The following is a 19341-nucleotide window of genomic DNA, read 5'->3' as shown; positions in this document are numbered from 1 at the left end:
GAGAGTTCTGGTCTGGCACTACTTGGCAAGGTGTGTCGATTGTGAAGGATTAGTGTGCAATGGCGGGCAGTTAGATGAGAGTTCTCCAAGCTCAGCAGTGGCGATTGTGAAACGTTATAAAACATTTCTGAAAACAACAAATGAGATATCTTGTGATCAGTTCCTGCAGGTACTGTGCACCTTTATAAATGACCCTCACACAATGTGCCTCGCACATCATTAAACTGATTTAAAACCTGATGGTCTCTACAAATTCCTGTTACAAGAAGAATAATCAGCGATAAATATTTCTAAAACAAATGTTAGTGATTTAACAGTAGCTGCGGTGATAAAAGGCAACAGTTTTCCCAACGTGGGTGCATTGGTTTTCCCCTCCATATAACTAGACAGAAGCTAGGATCATATTTGTGCATTCCATACATAACTGAGCAATACAATATCAAAGCAGCACAAAAACCTGGCCCAGCGCCCAGCAACACATCATAAGGCCTACATACATTTGAATACGTGTGCAACCTGTAGCAACGAGTCAGCTTCAGAAACATTGTACGGACAATGTCTGCATTTCCGCAGTTATAGCACAGCTGGAGACCCTACCTCAAACCAAATATACACCAAATATCTTGCCCGTAGACTGTGAATAACGGATAGATAGACATAGAAAATAGGTGCAGGAGTAGGCCATTCGGCCCTTCGAGCCTGCACCGCCATTCAATATGATTATGGCTGATCATCCAACACAGTATCCTGTACCTGCCTTCTCTCCATACCCCCTGATCCCTTTAGCCACAAGGGCCACATCTAACTCCCTCTTAAATCTAGCCAATGAACTGGCCTCAACTACCTTCTGTGGCAGAGAGTTGCAGAGATTCACCACTCTCTGTGTAAAAAATGTTGTTCTCATCTCAGTCCTAAAAGATTTCCCCTTTATCCTTAAACTGTGACCTCTTGTTCTGGACTGCCCCAACATCGGGAACAATCTTCCTGCATCTATCCTGTCCAACCCCTTAAGAATTTTTGTAAGTTTCTATAAGATCCCCCCCCAATCTTCTAAATTCTAGCGAGTACAAGCAGAGTCTATCCAGTCTTTCTTCATATGAAAGTCCGGACATCCCAGAAATCAGTCTGGTGAACCTTCTCTGTACTCTATGGCAAGAATGTCTTTCCTCAGATTAGGAGACCAAAACTGTACGCAATACTCCAGGTGTGGTCTCACCAAGACCCTGTACAACTGCAGTAGAACCTCCCTGGTCCTATACTCAAATCCTTTTGCTATGAATGCTAACATACCATTCGCTTTCTTCACTGCCTGCTGCACCTGCATGTCTACTTTCAAACAACTCCCTAACTATCAACTAACTTCATCAACTCCCATGCCCTACCCGACCGAGCCTCCAACCTCATCGTTCCCCAGCCCCGCACGGCCCGATTTTACCTTCGCCCCAATATCCACAAACCTGACTGTCCCGGTAGACCCATTGTCTCCGCCTGTTCGTGCCCCACCGAACTCATTTCCAAATACCTTGACTCCATCCTATCCCCCTTGGTTAAATCCCTCCCTACCTATGTTCAAGACACCTCAGACACTCTCCGTCGTCTCCGCGCATTCCATTCTCTAGGCCCTCACCCCCTCATCTTCACCATGGACGTCCAGTCACTCTACACCTCCATCCCCCAACAGGATGGTCTCACAGCCCTCCGGTTCTTCCTCGGCCAGAGAAGCAACCCATACCCAGCCACTGACACTCTCCTCCGCCTAGCGGAGTTGATCCTCACCCTCAATAACTTCACGTTTGACTCCTCCCATTTCCTCCAAATACAAGGCGTAGCTATGGGCACACGCATGGGCCCCAGCTACGCCTGCCTCTTTGCCGGGTACGTCGAGCAATCCTTGTTCAATACATACCAGGGCCCCATCCCCGACCTCTACCTCCGCTACATCGACGACTGCTTTGGTGTTACCTCCTGCACCCACACACAACTGACTGACTTCATCCACTTCACCACTAACTTCCATCCGGCACTCAAATACACCTGGACCATTTCCGACACTTCCCTACCATTCCTTGACCTCACTATCTCCATTGCAGGTGATAGACTTCTGACCGACATCCACTATAAACCTATTGACTCCCATGGCTATCTGGACTACACTTCTTCCCACCCTGCTTCCTGTAAGGACTCCATCCCCTACTCCCAATTCCTCCGTCAACGCCGCATCTGTTCCCAGGATGAGGCGTTCCACACCAGGGCATCGGAGATGTCCTCATTCTTCAGGGAACCGGGGTTTCCCCTCCTCCACCATAGATGAGGCTCGCAACGGGGTCTCTTCCATACCCCGCAACACTGCTCTCTCTCTCCCCCCCCATCCCCCCACTCACAACAAAAACAAAGTCCCCCAGAGTCCACCTTTCACCCCACCAGCCGTCACGTACAACAAGTAATCCTCCGTCACCTCCAACGTGACCCCACCACTCGCCACATCTTCCCATCTCCCCCCATATCTGCCTTCAACAAAGACCGCTCCCTCCGTAACTCCCTTGTCAATTCTTCCCTTCCCTCTCGTACCACCCCCTCCCCGGGCACTTTCCCTTGCAACCGCAAGAAATGCAACACTTGTCCCTTTACCTCCCCCCTCGACTCCATTCAAGGACCCAAGAAGTCGTTCCAGGTGCGACAGAGGTTTACCTGCATCTCCTCCAACCTCATCTATTGCATCCGCTGCTCTAGATGTCAGCTGATCTATATCGGTGAGACCAAGCGGAGGTTGGGCGATCGTTTCGCCGAACACCTCCGCTCGGTCCGCAATAACCAAGCTGACCTCCCGGTGGCTCAGCACTTCAACTCCCCCTCCCACTCCGAATCCGACCTCTCTGTCCTGGGTCCTCCATGGCCAGAGCGAGCAATACCGGAAATTGGAGGAACAGCACCTCATATTCCGCTTGGGGAGTCTGCATCCTGGGGGCATGAACATTGAATTCTCCCAGCTTTCTTAGTCCTTGCTGTCTCCTCCCCTTCATCAGTCCCCCTGCTGTCTCCTTCCATCCTCCAGCCTTCGGGCTCCTCCTCCTTTTTCCTTTCTTCACCCCGCCCCCCCACCCCGATCAGTCTGAAGAAGGGTTTCGGCCCGAAACGTTAACCTTTTCCTTCGTTCATAGAAACATAGAAAATAGGTGCAGGAGAGTAGGCCATTCGGCCCTTCCGATCATCCAACTCAGTATCCCGTACCCCATACCCCCCTGATCCCCCCCCCCCCCTAAGCTGTGACCCCTGTCCTGGACTTCCCTAGACATCGGGTGGTGTCCTTCAGTCTGAAGAATTTTCGGCCCGAAACGTTAACCTTTTCCTTCGTTCCATAGATGCTGCTGCACCCGCTGAGTTTCTCCAGCCTTTTTGTGTGCCTACTTTCAATGACTGGTGTACCATGACACCCAGGTCTCGTTGCATCTCCCCTTCTATTTCCTAATCGGCTAATCGGATAATGTTTCAATCCTGCAATTCACTACATTCATAATTCTAATAGTTGCTTTCCACCTTATTTATTACCACAATTAAACAATCCAACTCAACAAACCCTAAAGATGAAATACATAGTAGCCATGAACTTAATTATACCTGGATAATGACAAGTATTGTTCAATGTATTCATCACTAGTCACCATGGAATCAGTAACTATATACACAAGTTTGATTCAGAGCTGTGTTTTTTAAAATAAGAATTCATAAATGCCCAATTCAAACATTATTTGCATATGCCAACAGAAAGGCAGGGACGTTTAACAAAGCTATTTCCAACATTAACCAAATACATTCCCTGAATTATGTGATGATGTGAAAACTACTCCCCCTAGAGTCAATCTTGGATTCACTGAATTTTAACCACAGGAAACTTGATGTTTCATTCAGACACATATTAAATCAGATGACAACCTGCTATTGTACTTAGAAATCCACATATTAGTAGGTTATCATAACAGTTCTCCACATCTTTGTGAAGGTTAAGCTTGTGAACTCTTGACCAGTGTTTCAAGTGAGTATCTCCCTCTGCCCCAGATTTAAACCAAGCTGTGTTCACTCCAGCATGACAATATGGGAGATAGACACAAAAAGCTGGAGTAACTCAGCGGGTCAGGCAGCAACTGTGGAGAACATGGATAGGTGACGTTTCACAGAGTGCTGGAGTAACTCAGCGGGTGCAGCAGTATCTATGGAGCTAAGGAAATAGGTAACGTTTCGGGTCGAAATCCTTCCGGGTTTTGGCCCGAAACGGTGCGTATTTCCATAGCTCCATAGATGCTGCTCCACCATAACTAAGCGGTTCAGGCAGCATCTGTGGAGAACGTTGATAGGTTTCCAGAGTGCTGGAGTAACTCAGCGGGTCAGGCAGCATCTGTGGAGAACATGGAAAGGTGACGTTTCACAGAGTGCTGGAGTAACTCAGCGGGTCAGGCAGCATCTGTAGAGAACATGGATAGGTGACGTTTCACAGAGTGCTGGAGTAACTCAGCGGGTCAGGCAGCATCTGTAGAGAACATGGATAGGTGACGTTTCAGAGTGCTGGAGTAACTCAGCGGGTCAGGCAGCATCTGTTGAGAACATGGATAGGTGACGTTTCACAGAGTGCTGGAGTAACTCAGCGGGTCAGGCAGCATCTGTGGAGAACATGGATAGGTGATGTTTCACAGAGTGCTGGAGTAACTCAGCGGGTGCAGCAGCATCTATGGAGCTAAGGAAATAGGCAACGTTTCGGGGCCGAAACCCTTGACGTTTCACAGAACGTTGCTGGATTTCCAGAAGGGTTCAGGCGCATCTGTGGAGAACATGTTGCCTAGGTGACGTTTCGCTCCATAGATGCTGCTGCAGTAACTCACTCAGGGGTCAGGCAGCATCTGTGGAGAAAATGGAATAGGTGACGTTTCAGATCGATCGTGACCCTTTGTCAGAGTTGACTCGAGCCAAAATATCACCTATTCCTTTTCTCCAGAGATGCTGTCCGATCCGCTGAGTTACTCCTGCATTTTGTATCTATCTTGGATTTAAACCAGCATCTGCAGTTCCTTCCTACACATGACCAAAGGGGAGGTGGTCCAAACTGGGCAGCTAATTTAGCTCTGGCCGTTTAATGCTCAGTGTCCTGTTTCACAATTCCAAGTTTTCCTCTCAGTTTAGTTTAGAGATACAGCACAGAACCACCGAGTCCACACCAGTGTGATGTCCTGCACACACTGGGGACAATTTACATTTATACCAAGCCAATTAACCTACAAAACCTGCACGTCTTTGGAGTGTGGGAGGAAACTGAAGCACCCGGAGAAAACCCACGCAGGTCACAGGGAGAACGTGCAAACTCCGTACAGACAGCACCTGTAGTCGGGATGGAGCCCGGGTCTCTGTGAGGCAGCAACTCTACCGCTGCACCACCGTGCCACAGTTTTATATAAAAATTCAAAGGAGGTGGCCAATCAGCCCCTCTGCCTGCTGTTCCATCCAATAGGATCAGGGATGATCTTTGACCTGGCCTCCACGTTCGTGATCACCTTCATATCCACGTCCATCTGTCTGTGTGGTGAAGATAGGCAGTGACCTGAACCTCCGCAGTCACTCGCACAGTGAATTACAAAGATTCACCAACCTCTGGCCAAAGAAATGTCTTCATCCCAAGTGACTGCCCTCTTTACTTTGAGACCATGACCATTGGTTCTACATAACCGAGGCGGTGGGGAATATCACTGCCCATCTTCCCTGTCAAGTGGATTAAGAATGCTGTACATTCCACGAGATCACCTCTCATTCCTCACAGAGTGCAGGGCCAACCTGGTCTCATATTTGCTCAAACAACAAGCGCACCATCCCTGGAAACAATCTGGTCAACTTCACTGCACCTTTATTGAGACCCAACTTGCACAGAATGTTCTCAGTGAGGTCTCACTGGCCCAACATCTTTGTGCACAAATTATAACACCTCAAAGGCCAGTCTTTCCGCTGACTGGTGAGCACACAACTAAAGCTTTTCGCTGCACCTCGGTACATATAACCATATAACAATTACAGCACGGAAGCAGGCCATCTCGGCCCTACAAGTCTGTGCCGAACATCTTTTTTCCCTTAGTCCCACCTGCCTGCACTCATACCATAACCCTCCATTCCCTTCTCATCCATATGCCTATCCAATTTATTTTTAAATGATACCAACGAACCTGCCTCCACCACTTCCACTGTAAGCTCATTCCACACCGCTACCACTCTCTGAGTAAAGAAGTTCCCCCTCATGTTACCCCTAAACTTCTGTCCCTTAATTCTGAAGTCGTGTCCTCTTGTTTGAATCTTCCCTATTCTCAAAGGGAAAAGCTGATCCACATCAACTCTGCCTATTCCTCTCATTATTTTAAAGACCTCTATCAAGTCCCCCCTTAACCTTCTGCGCTCCAGAGAATAAAGACCTAACTTATTCAACCTTTCTCTGTAACTTAGTTGTTGAAACCCAGGCAACATTCTAGTAAATCTCCTCTGTACTCTCTCTATTTTGTTGACGTCCTTCCTATTATTAGGCGACCAAAATTATACACCATACTCCAGATTTGGTCTCACCAATGCCTTGTACAATTTTAACATTACATCCCAGCTTCTATACTCAATGCTCTGATTTATAAAGGCTAGCATACCAAAACCTTTCTTTACCACCCTATCTATATGAGATTCCACCTTCAAGGAACTATGCACGGTTATACCCAGATCCCTCTGTTCATCTGTATTCTTCAATTCCCTACCATTTACCATGTACTATTTTGATTTGTCCTGCCAAGGTGTAGCACCTCACATTTATCAGCATTAAACTCCATCTGCCATCTTTCAGCCCATTCTTCCAAATGGCCTAAGTCACTCTGTAGACTTTGGAAATCCTCTTCATTATCCACAACACCCCCTATCTTGGTATCATCTGCATACTTACTAATCCAATTTACCACGCCTTCATCCAGATCATTGATGTACGTGACAAACAACAAAGGACCCAACACCGATCCCTGAGGCACCCCACTAGTCACCTGCATCCAACCCGACAAACAACCATCCACCATTACCCTCTGGCTTCTCCCATTCAGCCACTGTTGAATCCATCTTGCTATTCCTGCATTTATACCCCAGTTGAACCTTCTTAACCAACCTTCCATGAGGAACCTTGTCAAAGGCCTTACTAAAGTCCATATAGACAACATCCACTGCTTTACCCTCGTCAATTTCCCTAGTAACCTCTTCAAAAAATTCAAGAAGATTAGTCAAACATGACCTTCCAGGCACAAATCCATGTTGACTGTTCCTAATCAGACCCTGTTTATCCAGATGCTTATATATATTATCTCTAAGTATCTTTTCCATTAATTTGCCCACCACTGAAGTCAAACTAACAGGTCTATAATTGCTAGGTTTACTCTTAGAACCCTTTTTAAACAATGGAACAACATGCGCAGTACGCCAATCCTCCAGCACTATTCCCGTTTCTAATGACATTTGAAATATTTCTGTCATAGCCCTGGCTATTTCTACACTAACTTCCCTCAATGTCCTAGGGAATATCCTGTCAGGACCTGGAGACTTATCCACTTTTATATTTTTCAAAAGTGTCAGTACTTCTTTTACTTTGAAACTCATAGTATCCATAGCTACTCTACTAGTTTCCCTTACCTCACATAATTCAATATCCTTCTCCTTGGTGAATACCGAAGAAAAAAAATTGTTCAATATCTCCCCCCATCTCTTTTGGCTCTGCAGATAGCTGTCCACTCTGTCTCTCCAATGGACCAATTTTATCCCTCGTTATCCTTTTGCTATTAATATAGCTGTAGAAACCCTTTGGATTTACTTTCACCTTACTTGCCAAAGCAACCTCATGTGTTCTTTTAGCTTTTCTAATTTCTTTCTTAAGATTCTTTTTACATTCCTTATACTCCTCAAGCACCTCATTTACTTCATGCTGCCTATAATTATTGTAGATCTCCCTCTTTTTCCGAACAAGATGTCCAATTTCCCTTGAAAACCATGGCTCTTTCCAATTTTTACTATTTCCTTTCAACCGAACAGGGACATAAAGATTCTGTACTCTTAAAATTTCCCCTTTAAATGTCCTCCATTTCTCTTCTACATCTTTCCCATAAAACAAAATGTCCCAGTTCACTCCTTTTAAATCATTTCGCATCTCATCAAAGTTAGCCTTTCTCCAATCAAAAATCTCAACCCTAGGTCCAGTTCTGACCCTCTCCATAATTATATTGAAACTAATGGTATTGTGATCACTGGACCCGAAGTGCTCCCCAACGCATACCTCCGCCACCTGTCCCGTCTCATTTCCTAACAGGAGGTCCAGCACTGCCCCTCCTCTAGTAGGTACCTCTATGTATTGCTGCAAAAAACTATCCTGCACACATTTTACAAACTCCAAACCATCCAGCCCATTTACCGAATGTGTTTCCCAGTCTATGTGTGGAAAGTTGAAATCTCCCACAATCACTACTTTGTGCTTACTACTAATATCTGCTATCTCCTTACATATTTGCTCTTCCAATTCTCGATCCCCATTTGGCGGTCTATAATACACCCCTATAAGTGTTGCTACACCTTTCCCACTTCTCAGTTCCACCCAAATAGCCTCCCTAGATGAGCCCTCCAATCTATCCTGCCAAAGCACTGCTGTAATATCTTCCCTGACTAGCAATGCAACACCTCCACCTCTTGCCCCTCCAATTCTATCACACCTGAAGCAACGAAATCCTGGAATATTTAGTTTCCAATCACAGCCCTCCTGCAACCACGTTTCACTGATCGCCACAACATCATACTTCCAGGTGTCAATCCAGACTCTAAGCTCATCCACCTTTCTTACAATGCTCCTAGCATTAAAATATGCACATTTAAGAAACCCCCCGCCTCTTATTCTCTGTTTATTTCCTTTTTTCTTCTTTCTCCTCTTGTGTCCGAGTGCTTCCCATTTCTGCTTCCTGCCTCCCATTCTGTCTACTAGCTTTCTCTATTTGAGTCCCTCGCCCCAACCATTCTAGTTTAAAGTCTCCCCAGCTGCCTTTGCAAATTTCCCCACCAGGATATTGGTCTCCCTCGGGTTCAAGTGCAACCCATCCTTTCTGTACAGGTCCCACCTTCCCCAAAAGAAGTCCCAATGATCCAGAAACTTGAATCCCTGCCCTCTGCACCAGTCTTTCAGCCACGCATTTATCCTCCACCTCGCTCCATTCCTACTCTCACTGTCGCGTGGCACAGGCAGTAATCCTGAGATTGTTACCTTTTTTGGTCCTTTTCCTTAACTCTCCTCCCAACTCCCTAAATCCTCCCTTCAGGACCTCTTCCCTTTTTTTACCTATGTCATTGGTACCTATATGTACCACGACCTCAGGCTCCTCTCCCTCTGATTTCAGGATATCTTGGACGCGTTGAGACACGTCCGAGACCTTGGCACCAGGGAGGCAGACCACCATCCTGGTCTCCCGACTGCGTCCACAGAATCGCCTATCCGACCCCCTAACAATAGAGTCCCCAATTACTATTGCCCTCTTCTTTTTGTCCCTACCTTCAGGAGCAACAGGGCCGGTCTCTGTGCTGGAGGCCCGTCCGCTGTCGCTACCCCCGGGCAGGCTGTCACCCCCATCCGTACTCAAACAGGAGTACTTATTTGCAAGGTGTACCGACATTGGAGTACTCACTCGTCCCTGCCTCTGCCCCTTGCCCTTCCTTAGCGTGACCCACATGTCTCTCTCCCGTGGTTTTGGAGTGACCACCTCCCTATAACTCCCCTCTATGACCTCCTCACTCTCCCTGACCAGACAGAGGTCATCGAGCTGCTGCTCCAGGATCCTAATACGGTCCCTTAGGAGCCCCATCTCGCTGCACCTGGTGCAGATGTGGACGTCTGGAGGGCCATCCGACACCATGACCTCCCACATCTGACATCCAGAACAGTACACTGCTCTGGCTGTCATTCTCCCGCCTTACCCTGGATCCGATACAAGTATAATACAATAGAAACTGCTGGGAGAAATCAGCAGGTATCTGACTCACAACAGCTGCTCCCTCTTGACCTTTAAACTGCACCTTTATTATATAAACAAAAAGCACTGTACCCTTAGCTCACTGTACCTTTACTAAAGCACTGTACCTTTAGTCCACTGTACCTTTAGCCAACTGTACCCTTAGCTCACTGTACCTTTACTAAAGCACTGTACATTTACTAAAGCACTGTACCCTTGGCTCACTGTACCTTTACTAAAACACTGTACCTTTAGTCCACTGTACCCTTGGCTCACTGTACCTTTACTAAAGCACTGTACCCTTAGCTCACTGTATCCTTAGCTCACTGTACCTTTACTAAAGCACTGTACCTTTAGTCCACTGTATCCTTGGCTCACTGTACCTTTACTAAAACACTGTACCTTTAACCAGAAAGCAGAAATACTAACCCGAGGTTGCACCCAATCAGCTGCTTCCTCTAGTCTGCTACATGTGACAATAAACTAAACTCAAAGTCAACCCTATTGCCTGCCTAGTTGCTTGCAACACCTGGATGCTATCTTTCAGTGATGCTTGTGCACTAAGAGCTCAGCTAGCTGAACACTAACACTTATCAAGCTCTCATTTAAAACATATATTATCTATTTTTCCAACCAACGTGGATGATCACACATTTCTTAGAGCTTTCACATTCATATTTTTGCAGCTTAGTTTCCAAAACATATTTCCCAAGTGTCTTAATTAAATTAAACATTAAGTTCAAGATAAAATACAATTACTGTGCAGAAACCCCAAATTGTCAAAACCTCCTTTGAGTATCAGTGTTGTGGAGCCTTCTCTCCTCCTCTTACTCTGAGTCACAGTGACACAGCACGGAAACAGGCCACTTCACATCAACTCACCCATGCCGACCAAGATGCCCCATCTATCTACGCTCGTCCCACCTGCCCGCGTTTGGCCCATATCCTATAATCAGCTCCTTGTTCATCCATGACTTGGTAAAAAGTATTCCTTTTGGCTTTGAATGAAGTGTCAAGATGGAAGGCAAGAACACCACGTGGTTTAAAGGAACAGATTCACTTCATAACGGGGTTTTACTGTATGTCCAAAGGTAAATACACAGAAAATAAACGCAATAACGGTAATGAAAAGCGTATGATATACCTGAAACTATGAATTCCTTGAAGCTCCTGTTGCAGTACTTCCTGAGTTGTTGCAATAAGGTCCAGTGCCCCAACAAATTCAGATGTGGACAGTAACAGCTGGACAGTCGGCTGCGTTTGATGGACAGTCGCCATTAGTTTGAGTTTATTATATAGTTTTACACAGTTATTTCTAGTCACAGCCAGTCTCAATATTTGCAAAGATCCCTCACACATCACTTTGTCAATGTGGGCGATTTTGTCACGGAGCATTTTGACAGCTTGTGAGGTTTTGGTGAGGTAGTCCTGCAGTTCATGTTGCGAGGTCATAGCGTGGAAAAAGGCATCGGAGCGGAGAGAGATTTGCTGAGCAATGTTCACTTCCACAACGTCCAAATAATGGCTTAACTGCAAGGCAAAAATGCATCAGCATCAAACTGTGGCCACTCACTACTTCACAGCTACATAGGCAAGCTTGATATATTCCTACTTTAGTGTCAAAAATATCTTTTGCAATTACATTTACAAGGATAATATTATCATAAATATTTGTCACCGTTTAACAATCAGCTTATTCTGTTCATCTTCTGTTATTCCTATTAAATTTTAACATCAAGTTATTGACTCAATGGAAATAGGTTTCCCTCAATTCATTTTATGAAAATCCTTCCTCATTTCAAATATTTCTCAAATCTAATATATTTTTAGATCGGCAAAAACATTCAATGTCTTTCTCCATAAATAAACCTCATCCCCACTCCTAACAATGGCAAATCTCAAGTACTCTGACATCCTACTAATCTTCTGGAATTTATTGAGGTTGTCACTAGGATAATGGACATGGGAGAGCCAGTGGATGTAGTGTACTTGGACTTTTTTTTTTTTTTTTTAATATTTTATTTTACTAGAAGTAAGCACAGTCATATGGCACCAAAGTGCCTAACATATATTTTCATAATACATTTTATGTGCAGCTTCTTTTTTTTTTTTTGTTACATTGAAAAAAGATGAGCATAAGAAAAAGAAGTTAGATAGTAAAGGATAGAAAAATGTGAAATATATAGTGTGTGAAGAAAGAAAACGAGTAAATGAAGAAAGTTGAGAGAGAAAATAGTGAAAAAAAAGGAGATCATTATTTATAATCTTGACCAACCCTCGTCCAGTCCTGAAACAGTTATTTTTTACAATTGTGTTGCACCATATGATTCCAAAAAAACGACGAATGGAGACCAACTCGTTATGAATTGGTCTGGTTTATCCATTAGGAGGAATCGCATTTCCTCGAGATGAGCGGTGTCCAACATACTTGCAATCCACATTTTAAGCGTTGGTATTGATGTACCCTTCCAAAATTTAAGTATTAATTTTTTTGCTATTATTAAACCATAGTTAAGGAATAAATTTTGAGATGTGTTCAATTTATTCCCATCTTCCATTACACCAAATATAATCATTTCAGTATTAGGTTCCATTCTTGTCTTGAATAATTTTGTAAGTATTTCAAAAATATCATTCCAAAATCTATAAAGTTTTATGCAGGAAACTAAGGAGTGTGTTATAGTTGCCTTTTGGGCTAGACATTTATCACAAGTGGCGGATATATTTGGGTAAAATTTGTTCAATCTTGTTTTTTGTACTTGGACTTTAAGAAAGCATTTGATAAGGTCTCACATAGGAGGTTAGTGGGCAACATTAGAGCACATGGTATTGAGGGTAGAGTGCTGACATGGATAGAAAATTGGTTGGCAGACAGGAAACAGAGTAGGTATTAACGGTCCTTTTCAGAATGGCAGGCAGTGACTAGTGGGCTACCACAAGGCTCGATGCTGGGTCTGCAGCTATTATTATTATTATATATTAATGATTTAGATGAAGGGATTAAAAGTAACATTAGTAAATTTGCAGATGACACAAAGCTGGGTGGCAGTGTGAACTGTGAGGAGGATGCTATGAGAATGCAGGATGACTTGGACAGGTTGGGTGAATGGGCACATGCAGTTTAATGTGGGTAAATGTGAGGTTATCCACATTGGAGGCTTGAGGGAGGCTCGCTAGGAACTCATCCACCCTTTGACAGGTCTTGTTTATGGTCCTGCTGGGGTTCCACAGCCCCCTCGTCACCTGGCAAACCAGGTGGGGGAGACAGTTTAGTCACCGACTATCCGACCATGGAGCGGGTAACGCGGGATGGCATGGCACCTGTGGCGGGGGGAACTCCTTCAACGCCTCCCGAACTCTACCAAGGAGAACAGTAACCAGTGCACGGGAGTGCTGGAGTCACTCAGCAGGTCAGGCAGCATCTCTGCAGAACATGGATAGGTGACGTTTAGGGTCTGGACCCTTCTTCATACATCGAAACTACTTCTTGCGTACGGCATGCACAGCCTAAAGTTGTAGGACAACTTGTTCTATTTAATCTTTTTTGATTGTGCACTCCAGGTTGATTGCATTCGTTGAAACAGGGCGGACCACGTGAAGGTTGCAATCTCCCACCCCAGACTCAAAACTGAAACGTCACCTATCCATGTTCTCCACAGATGCTGCCTGACCCGCTGAGTTACTCCAGCATTCTGTGAAACGTCACCTATCCATGTTCTCCACAGATGCTGCCTGTGTATATACACACACACACACGTACACACAAAAACAATCAATAATAGTGCAATAACAACAATAATAGTCTATGTAGTTCAAAGCTTATTTGAGGTTGTAGTGTTTAATAGCCGAATGGCTGTGGGGAAGGAGCTGTTCCTGAACCTGGACGTTACAGTTTTCAAGCTCCTGTACCTTCTTCCTGATGGCAGGAGTGAGACAAGTGTGTGGCCAGGGTGGTGTGGGTCTCTCATGATGCTGGCTGCCTTTTTGAGGCAGCGCCTCTGATAAACTCTGATCAGACCTACATACATTGCCGGCCGGATCTATGAATATGATCGGCTCTGCAAAGGAAATCAGGGGTGGGCAATGAATGCTGGTTGCGACAGCAAAGCTCACAGTTACTGAATAATTAATTCAAAGTCATTGACCCTAGTATGAGTGTGACCAATAGTGCGTGCTGCAGGCCTCAACTGCAGCAGTGTTGCATCTCAAACAGAGCACTGGAGAGGCAGAAACATCAAGGGCCGCTACTTATTGCTTCCGATACCTTTTCTTGTAATAACCTCGAGGATGCCCCGTCACGAGCACCTTTTACACCAGCTTCATATTGACCACTGAAGTGTGACCAGGGTAAGACCATGGAGAACGTTGGAGGATCCTCCAGAGCAAAGTCTGACTTCAAAAATATCTGTAAGTTGACAAGCAGAACAAACAACTTTCAATGTTTGTCCTTTCAGATTGTATTGAAATAAACAATAGTGATGGAAATCCCCCCTTCCCCTGGATTCCAGCGACAGGCCCCTACCCTCCCCTGGATTCCAGTGACAGGCCCCTCCCCTCCCCTGGATTCCAGTGACAGGCCCCTCCCCTCCCCTGGATTCCAGTGACAGGCCCCTCCCATCCCCCCTGGCCCACCCCCCTCCCCTGGATTCCAGTGACAGGCCCCTCCCATCCCCCCTGGATTCCAGCGACAGGCCCCTCCCCTGGATTCCAATGACAGGCCCCCCCCCCTCCCCTGGATTCCAGTGACAGGCCCCTCCCCTCCCCCTGGATTCCAGTAACAGGCCCCTCCCCTCCCCTGGATTCCAGTGACAGCCCCCCCGGATTCCAGTGACAGCCCCCTCCCCCTGGATTCCAGTGACAGGCCCCTCCCCTCGATTCCAGTGACAGGCCCCTCCCCTCCCCTGGATTCCAGTGGCAGGCCCCTCCCCTCCCCTGGATTCCAGTGGTAGGCCCTCCCCTGGATTCCAGTGACAGGCCCCTCCCCTCCCCTGGATTCCAGTGACAGGCCCCTCCCCTCCCCTGGATTCCAGTGACAGGCCCCTCCCCGCCCCTGGATTCCAGTGCCAGGCCCACCCCCTGGATTCCAGTGACAGCCCCCCCCCCCCCCCCAGAATCCAGTGACAGGCCCCTCCCCCCCCCTGGATTCCAGTGACAGGCCCCTCCCCTCCCCTGGATTCCTGGTCCAGACAAGACCCTTGCCCCACCAGGGACCCAACGATAGGCCCCTCCATGGGGGGGTCCTGGGGCAGGAAGTGCCTGCTGTGCTTCAAGGCACAGAACAAATGCTGCCTTCTCCTTACACGTGTATTTGCAATTTAGAAATTGCCCTCTTATATAATGTTGAATTCAGCTTGAACATGACCCTTGATATGCCATGATCAATGGTGTCTCTGCTTAGATCCTGTAGGTGACATGAAAAGAATAGTGCCCGTTACCTTAGGAACTTGATCCAAGTCCGTTCTTGATTTGTCTGCAACAATAGGAATATGATGATTAAAACTACATCAAGGCATGGCTGAACTATGCTGGGTCAGGCCTGCCACTAATCCCTGTACACCAGCACTAACATGGCCCTGATGTGGACAACTGCATAAGATGGCTCTCCCAGACATGGAGACGTGGCAGAGGGTTGGTGGTAAGCAGGCTGCATGCTGCTCCGAGCCATCCTTCCTGCAACAGACTTTCACATGGGTTGGAGTGTTACATTGGGTTGGAGCGTTACATTGGATTGGAAAGGCTTGGATACAGTAGAGGTGAAGAGGATGTTTCCACTAGTGGGAGAGTCTAGAACTAGAGGTCACAGCCTCAGAATTAAAGGACATTCTTTTAAGAAGAGGAGGAGAAATTTCTTTAGTCAGAGGGTGGTGAATCTGTGGAATTATTTGCAACAGAAGGCTGTGGAGGCCAAGTCAGTGGATATTTTTAAGCCAGAGATAGATAGATTTTTGATTAGTACGGGTGTCAGAGGTTATGGGGTGAAGGCAGGAGAATGGGGTTAGGAGGGAGAGATAGATCAGCCATGATTGAATGGCGGAGTAGACATGATGGGGCGAAAGGCCTAATTCTGCTCCTATCACATGACCCTATTTGGAGCATTTCGTCACTGTCTAAAATATCTTGCAACTCAGATATATTTCAGTTAACTTCATGTGCAATTACACAGGCAATGGGAAATGAAATGACCTTACCATGGCTGCGTACAATGGGTACAAGTGTGTGATCTAGTCCATCCTTTAGCGGGCAGGTTTCCTTACACTTCTCGTGAAGCTTTTGGCGCTGAGAATGAGAATTGCTTTGCGTGAGATCAAACAAATTTCAAACTTAAAATATGATCATAAAACTAGAAGAATATTATTAAATTTAGATTTAGCTAGAATCGGTTACATTTTAAATATGTGTAGTACAAACTTAGTCAAAATAAAGTATGATTTTAGAAAGCATTGAATGAAAACATAAAAGATGACGCAATAAATCTTTGTGGTTACAGAAAACTAATAGTTGAAGATATTGTCCAGTGAAGAATTTGCCTCCAAGTTGTGGTTAAAAGTATGACAAAGATACATCTTCCCCCAATGCTTACAGCAGCAGTGTCGTGTAGGTAGGATGCAAAGTGTTCCTTGGTGATGGGTGGGAGGTAGAAGGAAGGCATAACTTCGGTCTCCATAAAATCCAGCCCCCATGTTTTTGTGAAGAAATCGGACTCCCTCTTGGAGAGCCTGGGGTCGTTCAACGCTGCTGGAAGGTTCACTTTGGAATGATATACTGTCCACCTATGCTGATCAGCCACCACGGAGGGGCTGTCGCATAAACTGCTCGAATCACCTGCAAAAATAGAAGGCATTGCACGCATGACAACAATGCAATAATCAGCATCAAATACAAGACAGCACCAGCATCCAGACATCTCAACACCAAAAATGCACGGCGCTTGAAAGAAATGTTCCTCTCCCTTGTGTAACATGGCAGTCCAATGTTACCATCAATGAGCTCTAGCGGACAGTAACATTCACGGATCCTGGTGTGTTTTGGAATGGGACAAGAGAAGGGTAGTGTTGGCCTGCTCCAGCTCTGGAGAAGGTAGGGGCTCCCATCCCTGACCCTCCCTCAAATCCAGAAGGTGATTTTGAATTAATGTTTTACATGAAATATCTCACCTCATCCAGTACACCCCAGTGTCCATTATGTGTTCAACAAGTACTGCTGATTTGTGTCATACGGTCATGTGATAGGAGTAGAATTAGGCCATTTGGCCCATCAGTCTACTCCGCCATTCAATAATGGCCGATCTATCTTTCCCTCCTAACCCCATTCTTCTGCCTTCTCCCCATAACCTCTGACACCTGTACGAATCAAAAATCTATCTATCTATCTCAGCCTTAAATATATCCATTGACTTGGCCTCCACAACCTTCTGTTGGAAAGAATTCCACAGATTCATCACCCTCTGACGAAAGATCTTTCTCCTCATCTCCTTCACAAAATAACATCCTTTAATTCTGAGGCTGTGACCTCTAGTCCAAAACTCTCCCACTAGTGGAAACATCCTCTCCACATCCACTCTATCCAAGCCTTTCACTATTCTGTACATTTGAATGAGGTCCCCCCTCATTCTTCTAAACTCCAGTGAGTACAGGCCCAGTGCCGACAAACGCTCATCATAGGTTAACTCATTCCTGGGATCATTCTTGTGAACCTCCATTGGACCCTCTCATCGGAGCCAGCACATCCTTCCTCAGATATGGCGTCCAAAATTGCTCACAATACACTTTGGGAATCCTGCACCAGTACTCCCAAGTCCCATTACATCTCCGACTTCTGGAATCTCTCCCCATTTACAAAATAGTCTACGCATTTATTCCTACGACCAAAATGCATGACTCCACACTTTTCTACACAATATTCCATCTGCCACTTCTCTGCCCACTCTCCCAACCTGTCCAAGTCCTTCGGCAGAGTCCCTGCATTCTTTCCACTACCTGCCCTTCCACCTATTTTTGTGTCATCCACAAACGTGGCAACAAAGCCTTCAATCCCCTCGTCCAAATCATTAATATACAACGTGAAGAGTAGCGGCCCCAGCACCGATCCCCGCGGAACTCCGCTAGTTACTGGCAGCCAACCAGAAAAAGCCCCCTTTATTGCCACTCTTTGTCTTCTGCCATCCAGCCAACCTGCTATCCATGCTGGTATCTGCACATTGATACCGTGGGCTCTCATCTTCCATAGCAGCCTCACGCGCATCACCTTATCAACAGCTTTCTGAAAATATAAGTAAACAACATCTACTGACTCTCCTTTATCTGTCCTGCTATTTAAGTCTTCAAAGAATTCCAGCAAATTTGCCAGGCAAGACCGCCGCATCACAAAGCCATGTTGACTTCGGCCTATTTTATCGTGACCTTCTAAGTACTCCGTAACCTCATCCTTTAGAGCCAAAAGAGATGGGGGAGTTATTGAACAATTTCTTTTCTTCGGTATTCACCAAGGAGAAGGATATTGAATTATGTGAGGTAAGGGAAACAAGTAGAGTAGGTATGGAAACTATGAGATTCAAAGAAGAGGAAGTACTGACACTTTTGAAAAATATAAAAGTGGATAAGTCTCCAGGTCCGGACAGGATATTCCCTAGGACATTGAGGGAAGTTAGTGCTATGACAGAAATATTTCAAATGTCATTAGAAACGGGAATAGTGCCGGAGGATTGGCGTACTGCGCATGTTGTTCCATTGTTTAAAAAGGGCTCTAAGAGTAAACCTAGCAATTATAGACCTGTTAGTTTGACGTCAGTGGTGGGCAAATTAATGGAAAGGATACTTAGAGATAATATATATAAGCATCTGGATAAACCGGGTCTGATTAGGAACAGTCAACATGGATTTGTGCCTGGAAGGCCATGTTTGACTAATCTTCTTGAATTTTTTGAAGAGGTTACTGGGGAAATTGATGAGGGTAAAGCAGTGGATGTTGTATATATGGACTTCAGTAAGGCCTTTGACAAGGTTCCTCATGGAAGGTTGGTTAAGAAGGTTCAATTGTTGGGTCTTAATGGTGGTAGCAAGATGGATTCAACAGTGGCTGAATGGGAGATGCCAGAGAGTAATGGTGGATGGTTGTTTGTCAGGTTGGAGGCCAGTGACCAGTGGAGTGCCACTGGGATCTGTGTTGGGTCCACTGTTGTTTGTCATGTACATCAATGATCTGGATGATGAGGTGGTAAATTGGATTAGTAAGTATGCAGATGATACTAAGATAGGTGGTGTTGTGGATAATGAAGTAGATTTTCAAAGTCTACAGAGAGATTTACGCCAGT

At 45.7% G+C, this 19341-nt stretch overlaps 2 protein-coding genes across 4 annotated transcripts in view; both read right to left on the bottom strand.

Moving 5' to 3' along the window:
- Window positions 1-19341, bottom strand: part of vps54 (VPS54 subunit of GARP complex) — a 79178-nt gene that overhangs the window by 44140 nt on the left and 15697 nt on the right. For both annotated transcript variants that reach the window (XM_055638868.1, XM_055638869.1), the window contains 5 exons: window positions 16612-16853; window positions 16220-16307; window positions 15467-15501; window positions 14296-14436; window positions 11176-11561 (listed from right to left, as the gene is read on the bottom strand). In XM_055638868.1, the coding sequence (XP_055494843.1) occupies window positions 11176-11561; window positions 14296-14436; window positions 15467-15501; window positions 16220-16307; window positions 16612-16853 (892 nt within the window). The remainder of the gene's footprint in view (window positions 1-11175; window positions 11562-14295; window positions 14437-15466; window positions 15502-16219; window positions 16308-16611; window positions 16854-19341) is intronic.
- LOC129699249 (uncharacterized) lies at window positions 4998-11169 on the bottom strand. 2 transcript variants are annotated; one of them, XM_055638870.1, is made up of 2 exons: window positions 10192-11169; window positions 4998-10140 (listed from the first exon to the last, which is right to left on the bottom strand). In XM_055638870.1, the coding sequence occupies exon 2, from the start codon at window positions 8999-9001 to the stop codon at window positions 7691-7693; it is 1311 nt and encodes a 436-aa protein (XP_055494845.1). In that variant the 5' UTR covers window positions 9002-10140; window positions 10192-11169; the 3' UTR covers window positions 4998-7690. The 2 variants fall into 2 exon arrangements, with proteins under 2 accessions (XP_055494845.1, XP_055494846.1); XM_055638871.1 differs by having other exon boundaries at window positions 4998-10175; window positions 10297-11169.

Source organism: Leucoraja erinacea, chromosome 8, assembly GCF_028641065.1.
Source record: "Leucoraja erinacea ecotype New England chromosome 8, Leri_hhj_1, whole genome shotgun sequence".
NCBI lineage: Eukaryota > Metazoa > Chordata > Chondrichthyes > Rajiformes > Rajidae > Leucoraja > Leucoraja erinaceus.
The sequence above is the reverse complement of the archived record's forward strand: the minus strand, read 5'-3'. Positions and strand labels throughout refer to the sequence as shown.